The sequence below is a fragment of the Lepidothrix coronata genome, unplaced genomic scaffold, assembly GCF_001604755.1.
Source record: "Lepidothrix coronata isolate B3197 unplaced genomic scaffold, Lepidothrix_coronata-1.0 Scaffold7, whole genome shotgun sequence".
NCBI lineage: Eukaryota > Metazoa > Chordata > Aves > Passeriformes > Pipridae > Lepidothrix > Lepidothrix coronata.
In genome coordinates, this window is record NW_016690187.1 from 4,000,279 (window position 1) to 4,008,263 (window position 7,985).

Sequence of the window (7,985 nt, forward strand, 5' to 3'; positions counted from 1 at the left end):
GTTACCAAGAACAGAAAAGATGCATCAGTTCACTCTGCTCCTTCAGATAAAAGACCCAAAGCTGGTTTGCACTTCTAACTCTGCCACCCTAATCAATTGCACCACTACACAACAGCCCAGTGGAGATGCATCACAGTATGTAATGAACAAATCTGAGTATTGCAACACCTCTTTGAATAATTGTGGAGACACTAATACCAGAAACAGAGAGCAGGAGTCATTTTGTAAAGACATAGAAGACCTGTGTTCTTGTAGTGAGATGTCTCAAAATCTATTACAGTAGCAGTGAAACAAATGGTTCAAAAGAAAAAGCATACAGTTTACTGAACCATTACTGGTCTGAACTTCAGAAAACTGAGGGGGATTGATTTCTTCAGAAACTTTCCACATAACCAGATCTTTTAATACACCACTTATGCTGAGTTATTTACTGCTTTACCATATATAGTTCTGCGTAAAGAACTGTATGGGATGTTGGGCAGGAATCCTTCTAGTGCCTAATTGTAGGCCAGGTTCCAATAGCACTTGAAATAGTCACATCCATTCCCTGAACCAGCTCAAGAGGAGAGAAATTTGACTTGGGGCACGCAGGAGGGGAAGCATAATACAGATTAAATTAAGACATTTCAACAGCAGTAGATGTCAGGATGCTTTTTGGATTATTTCCCTCTACTAAAGAAATTCCACTCCCACTTCACAAAAGAAAACCCCCACTATCAGCAGGCATCATTCATTTCACAAACTTTCTTAATCTGTAATACTTTGGAGCAGGCGGTTGTGTATAAAATTACTTATCTCTTCCGTTAAAACCTTACATAATTTACAAAGGAAAAAGAGAGATCAGGAGACCCAAAATTTTTAGTTTATTTTAATTATTATCCTGCACAGTTGCTTCAGAAGAAGAGGAAGTATTTTCTAAATAAATTTTTCCTTTCAAAAACTCAACTGCATCTTCCTTTGTCATTTCCTGAAACTTCCTGTTCTGGATCTAGAAGAAAGTAAAAGGAAAGGGTACATTATTTCTATTATCCAAACTACCCTGTCCTACAAACCAAGTGCTCAGTGATGAGAAGGCCACAGGGATTTGCTGTATTTTGAAAACAAGTTCACTTGAATCATTCACTCTATGAAAATCAGGGAAACAAGCCAGAGACATATAAGTTTTTTAGGCACAAAGGAATTCAGTGGCTTGATTTTTTTTTCCCCCCTCAACTATGATTATATTTATTTCACTGATAATGGTAAGTGGTGGCTTGTCTTTTAGAGTTCCTCTGCCCTTTCTCGCTAGTGACACCATCACTCCGGTTTAACTCGCAAAGATACGCAATTACCACTCTGGAGAAGGCCCACCATCCCAGGTGAGCTTTCATGTTTGGTAGAACAATGCCTGTTCTACCAAATACGCTCATCACTACACTGATAAGAGAACCCAAACAGAGAGAATAACCTGACTCTTCTTACCAGAATCACGTGATAGCCTAGTTTATTTAGATGCCGCTTCTTCATTGCCAGCTTCCCTTGGGGGTGCGTTGTACCCACGCAGAAAGTAGACAGAGGAACAAACAGAAGAGCCAATCTACAGCCAAGGAGAGCACAAATGCAGAACAAGCATTTTTAAGACAGTGATTCAATGATGTCTTTTAACACAGCAGAATATACAGCTCTCTTTCTGGTAGGCAAAAATATCAGGACTACAAAAATTTCAAACTTCGGACTTAAGTAATTTAGACCCTTTCTTCTTCCATGAGCTCACACAACTTCCACCATCTACCCAAGTACCTACAGCAGAATTAAGTACTTAGATCTCCACTTCTCCCACAATGAGAAGGTAATAGATCATTCAGCATTCTCCATTAATATGAGAGATTCTGCATTTACTTTGATCCTTTGCTAATGATATTCAGAATCAGCTACTTCTTTCCATAAAAACCTACTTGGAAGGGTGAGAAAAGCTGAATGGCTTGGAACACTGACTTTCTGTTACACAATTCACTAGCTCTCTTTTTACCAAAAAGCAAACTGTATAAAATACATTGTGCAGTGATCCAGCACATGAATGTTAAGTATCACCCAATTCTACTTAAGCATTACTTAAATGATATATGTCCTGCTTCAATTACTGAGAGGTCAGTCTTCTACACAAGATTAAATTAATCACCTAAAATGTGCATATGATGATCCTTTTTATTCAAAGTATATTTCAGTAGCTGAATTAACTGCCATAACATATCATTAAGATGCACATTTTTGAGACTTAAGAGAATAACTGAATGTTTAATTGGACACACAAACACTTGCAATTTTAAAATTCTACCTGCATTCATTACTAGAGTATCAGATCACTGTGATGTTTCCTGCCTCTTTCTCTGAAATGTTAATTTTAGCCCCTCTCAGAAGCAGGTATTGAGCTGGATGAATTGTTACCCTGAACTGGCACAGCAATTTTTGCGTATTTCAGTGACCATAAATAACAATTTAGTTAGCTACTTTGCTCCTGCAAATCAGTGAACTGAAGAAGTAACTGGATGGAATACATACAAATAAAACTAGCCTGCTAGAAAAAATATGGAGTAAAAGAGACACCTTTGAACACTTGGGTCAGGATGATCATCTGTTGCAGTTATAGGGAGCACTTTTTTTCCTTCTGAATCCATTCTGATTTCAAAATCTGAAAAAAACCCAACAAAACATTTAACTCTGCAAGAGGTTACAATTAATATTCTCATTTGAACACACTGATTGTTCAAATTGTTTTAAAATGAACAGCTCATTTGAAAAAGTTAATAGGTACCATCGCTGGTCTGTTTCTAATTGCTGTTCTCTAATAACTGACTTATTACTGATAGCTTTTCCCTCCCTCCAACCAATATAAACAGCTATAGCTTGCACATCTCCAGAAAAAATAAATTTGTTTCTGGAAACTGCAGATGTAACTGTATGGGAGTGAAATCATTGTTTAAAGAAACTACTCTTGATCACAGGCTGTCATGCCTACTCATATTTTCCTGTAGTCCAATTCCTCGCTGGAAATCTTTGGGAAGAAAATTATTACAAGAACAGAAGAACTGGTAAGCTGCATGGCTGACAAAAAAAATAAGCAAGATCAAAATATAAAAGAAACCAAACCTTCTGAAATGATCACCTGTCAAAAGGTCATATCACATTTCATAAAAGAAGGTGAAACTCAAACCTTAGCCAGAACTTCAGAGAAGAAACAAGTCAGAGAACAAAAGGTAGCTGCTGTTTGGCTTTGTTTCTAACGTAACTTAGTATCAACATGTCAACTCTCTCAAACAGTTGGCCATACTGGATTTATGTACAATTAACATCTGCTTGCTGATGCTTAACAAAAAGTCCAAAGCAGTTTTGTGAATAAGAGAAATCATTAACTTTTAGGAAATGGATTTAAATACCTTAACAGAAGCATCCTAGAAAGTAGATTCACTAATCAAGGACATCATTTGTTAAAAGACTGTCATCAAAAGTGTTACATTTTTAATCACTTGCACCCTATGCAAATTTATTACCACCTTATTATTTTGGGGATTATAAATCTATATTAAAAAGAATTTGACAATAACTTAGCTTCATACCAACGTGATATTTATATGGCAGCTGAACATTTTGCCGAAACATGTTCTCATCTCCCAGAAGCTCTATCAGTGCCTCCTGAGCCTTTCTGAGACTAAGAGAGACCAATGAGGGCGAATTCTCAGTCACCACAAATGCAGGCTTCGTGAAGGAAGGGCTATCAAGTTCCATACACGTTTTCACACAGCGAAGCATCATTTCCTTTTGTTCTTTGTAAAGATCATCTGAAAAAGGATACAAAAATACTACATACAATGTATCATCTCACAGGATTTTTAATTTTATTATCTTTTATAGTCTGTTCTAGCACAACAAATGAATTTCAATGTAAGAAGCAAAACCCAATTGATTTTCACTGAATATTATTGAGTCTCTTCAATGTATTGTTAAATACACGCCATAATTCACTAATTACAATATTAAAGTCTATGGCAGGGAGCTTGCCCATTTATGCAGTCTTCCCCCTCTGCTGTACACAGCTCTGTGCATGCTGTCAGTTATCATGGGAGAGTATGCATAAAAACCATTCATAAAATCCAGACAATCAGGACGCTACTTATAAACCAAAAAGGGATATCAGACTCAGCCAAAATTTTGAAACTGTACTTGAAGAGCATTAAGCCGTGCAAACACTAAGCAGTTACAGCTTTACAGCTTTCAGGTTGAGACACAGCAGGCTCAACAGCAAGACACAGTGTTTACACCAAATCTCTACTCCGCTCGACTATTCTACTACCTGTACAAAATTGTAATGTGGAAACCAAATTCTTCTACAAACCATTACAAGTACCTCATTATAACTCAGAGCAGTCCAAATCTCACTTTTACACATGATTAGAGGTACTAAAGTTAGTTTATAAAGGTTAAGACTTCCTATATTTTTAAAAATGCCTGAACATCTACTGACTGTAGAACCCTTGGCTCTTGCACATTTCTACCACTTCCACAGATCCCATCTTCATCTCTGTTCATTTAACTGCATACCTACTATTAAACTGTTTCCACCATGGGGCCCAAGACAATAAGCTGATGCCCTAGTGCAAAGCCAGATCACTCAGACCACCATTACTAAATTAGCTCCGTCTTGAGGACTTCAAATTTAATATTAATCATGTTGGGGTTCTTTAATTTCTAGTCTTTTAACACAATTACAACAAATTATGTACACAGGCAGACTACTCTTTTTAAAACAAGAAGATGACAAAGTAAGGTCTGACCTGACAGTATAAGTTCATCCTTGCTGTCCTTTTGCAGCAGCTCATCCAGTGCTTGATGGGGAAGATAACCTAAGATGCAAAGTGAATACGCTGCCTTCAGCAGTTCTGTGTCGGAAATCTGAGGCAGGCATTTATTCAAGCCGCTTTGAAGGGTCTCAAAAAACCTTTTCCAAAATCAGAAGAAAAGCATCTAAATACACAAATAAGGCTATAAAAACACGCATTTCAAACAAAAACACAAGTTAGAAATCTTTGCTAGCTTGTGTTATTTAACATTAGCACTTGATTCTTGCTTTGAGGATACAGCTACCTATCAACAGATTTAGTAGCCTAGTCAGCCTAGAACCAAAGTCTTCAGCTAGACAAAAAAATCCTATGTAGAAAAAATGTAAAAAGACACAGCAAATTTACTTTACAGATTAATGAAACGGGATTATGAACTCTTCCACAACTGAAACCAAATACGAGTTGCCATACATTACTCTATAATGACTATGTAACGTATTATCAGGCATCCTAAATGAAAACCTACCGATGCTTTTGGACTCTGGGAACATAGTTGAGTCGTGAATACACTCGGAGAACAATCAAAAGATTTTTCAAGTTAAGGAATTCAGGGTCTTCGGTCAGCTTCTCAGCAAAAATCTCCATCAACTCACTAGGCTGAAAGCCAAGTGCCTCACAGGCAGAAAGAAAAAGGATAATCTAAAAGAAAAGAGAGTTTTATAAGTCAAGAAAGTCAGTGAAGTAAATCCTACCTGTTGATATCATAAAAGGCATTTTTAATGAAAGCAAATTTTTCAATTCATAACACCACTTTTATTTGTTTCTTTACTTATCAATTAATAGAAGAGCATTTTCAAAATTTAACTATCAACTTCATCAGACTGGTATACCTAAAAATCTGTTCCCCAAAGATCAAGCACAAACATGAAGAAAGGTAAGATGGAAAGCACCAGATACTCTGCTAGTACTGCTATAAATTATTTGGTCTCAAACTCACCTGTCTTTTGTCCCAGAGGCAGGCAGTGGAATTAACATAGTCTGCTAATGCTGAAAACAGTTTTACATTACGGTACTGGAGAGTATGACAAGCTTCCAGAATGAGAATTAAGTGCCGAAATGGAACATCATGGACATTTTCTGTAACAGTAGATCAAAAAAGGACAAATGATACAAAGCAATGGGAGCTGTAGGTTGGAGACACCGTGGAAACAGTTTGGTTAAGGGATGGAGGAGGGAAAAAATCTGATATGAAACTATGGAACAGACTGAGACTAGCTAGGCAAAGCTCAACTGAGCTAAAATACAGGAAGAAACTGAGACAGGAGAAAACAAACTGAGCTGGAATCAAGCTAGAACACATTAATCAGCAAAAGGGGACAAATTTACAAAATAAGCAAGAAGATTGTGTTCCCAGGACATCTTCCAGGTTTCTTGACTTTCAGCATGCACTAAAAAATGCTGAAAAAAGTCACTGCTCACTCTGTGTATGCCACCTGGCCTGTATCCCAAGTGTGGTGGAAGTCCTATGGGAGAAGCCAGTATGTGTTATTAAACACTGTGTCCTAATACGTATAAGGACAATAAAGGCTATACAAGCAGCCTAAACACTTCTGGTTTACTTATGTTAAAAATGCTATTTTACTATTTTAATGCTTTATGAGACACAAATGCATTTTTATTTTAAGTATGAATCAATACATACTGACCACATATACTCAAGCAATGTATTGTAAAGGTATAGAGAGACGTGAAAGCATTAGCTTTCATTTAATGTTTCTATGGGCTACAGCATAAGGTCAGTTATTAAGCAGTACTCAATAATTAAATCCAGTTCTTCAGGGAAACACTATTTTCATTTAGTTTACCAACTAGTCACACTAGGCTGCCAATCTATCCTGTAAGTTGTCCATTTCCAATTCAGATTTGTTTTAAAATTTTATTTGAAATGTCTTTTCTTGATAGAATTAAATTCTTTTTCCTAAATCCTGTGTACAGAGAAATATAAATGAAAACATGTAATTCAGGCAAATGTTAAGAAGGGAAGAGATGACAAGAGCTATTTGTTTTCATTATTTATCAGTAATTTTCTGTCTTGCTTCTTGTCAAATGGCTCCACATAACTATAATATCCTGTAAAACAAAGATGTTTCCTGAGTTTTAAAGGAAATCAGAAAAGGGAGATGAGACAGTAATTAGAAAGAATTTGGAATAAGGAAGGGAAATTTAATAAGCATATTTTTTTCTTACCCTGGATCTTTTTACTGCAGGCAGTCAGGATTGGATACGAACAATAGTTCATAGCAACAAGAGCCAAAAAGACACGCAGAGCATTCGGAAAAGTCAGATGATCTATTTCTTTCAAAACTGCCATCTAAAGTGAATCAGAGTTTATTAAATCTTTCATTCTTCTGGTATGTTATCACTGCTTTCTGGTGAAGACATTTTCACCAAAACTTTCCCAAATTCTTTAGTTCAGATTTATATGAAAGGAAAAAAAAGCAAAAAATAGCAAAAGCATAAAGTAACCACTTTCAATTTCTTAATATACAATTTTAACAGGTCAAGCGCTCTAGAGATGTGTCACTATGCAAGTTCCCAGCAATTTGCCTTTATACACTTCTTTTAAAAGAAAGAAGTCTCAGCAAAGGTCATTTCCAAATACTGTGAATATGTGTCTTATGCAAACTCTTAAAAAAGTAGCAGAAACAAAAATGGCACAGTTGACTGATCTGCATGCCCACGAAAGCTGTAAGCCTCCAAAGTGATCCATAGTACACCAAGCGGCCTATCTTTAAATACAAACACCCAGCTACAAATGTGGACCAAGGCAGAGGTGGTCAGCTCTGTTGCCACAAGAGAGATTTCATTTATTGAAGCAGTAATTAGATTACGAAATCTATTGGCTACTAAGATACAATATTCTTACTGCATGCATATCAAAGGTTAAATACAAAATGCACCTACAATAGAAATTACACTGTAAAAAACCAGCACCCTGTGGGCTCAGAAAATTAAGAGCTCCCTTTAGCTAACAAGTGTAAATGTTATTTTCCTTTCAGTTTTATGATATTTGATGAATGCCATTACTAAGTGTGACCTCAGTACCATTCAGTTATGTGATGAAAACACAGCAGGCCTTGTTTGAAAAGTGGTTTCAAAAAGGATTTTTAA

The 7,985-nt window shown here is 36.4% G+C and overlaps 2 protein-coding genes across 2 annotated transcripts in view; one reads left to right on the plus strand and one right to left on the minus strand.

Annotated features, from left to right (window-relative positions):
• Nucleotides 1–840: 840 nt before the first annotated feature.
• On the minus strand, nt 841–7,216 carry FASTKD2 (FAST kinase domains 2). Its single transcript, XM_017834783.1, has 8 exons — nt 7,062–7,216; nt 5,812–5,951; nt 5,341–5,513; nt 4,809–4,972; nt 3,594–3,815; nt 2,584–2,668; nt 1,462–1,576; nt 841–988 (listed from the first exon to the last, which is right to left on the minus strand). Exons 1-8 carry the CDS (start codon nt 7,183–7,185, stop codon nt 869–871), a joined length of 1,143 nt encoding a protein of 380 aa, XP_017690272.1. The 5' UTR covers nt 7,186–7,216; the 3' UTR covers nt 841–868.
• Nucleotides 7,217–7,525: 309 nt separating this feature from the next.
• Nucleotides 7,526–7,985, plus strand: part of MDH1B (malate dehydrogenase 1B) — a 14,412-nt gene continuing 13,952 nt past the window's right edge. The window contains exon 1 of the mRNA XM_017834148.1: nt 7,526–7,562. Within this exon, the coding sequence (XP_017689637.1) occupies nt 7,526–7,562 (37 nt within the window). The remainder of the gene's footprint in view (nt 7,563–7,985) is intronic.

Coding starts and splice junctions, on each gene's coding strand:
- FASTKD2 (XM_017834783.1), bottom strand. CDS start 7,185: ATGGCAGTTTTGAAAGAAATAGATCATCTGACTTTTCCGAATGCTCTG. Junction 5,952..7,061: donor CTGCAGTAAAAAGATCCAGG/GTAAGAAAAAAA, acceptor CTACTGTTACAG/AAAATGTCCATGATGTTCCA. Junction 2,669..3,593: donor GCCATATAAATATCACGTTG/GTATGAAGCTAA, acceptor GGTTTTTTTCAG/ATTTTGAAATCAGAATGGAT.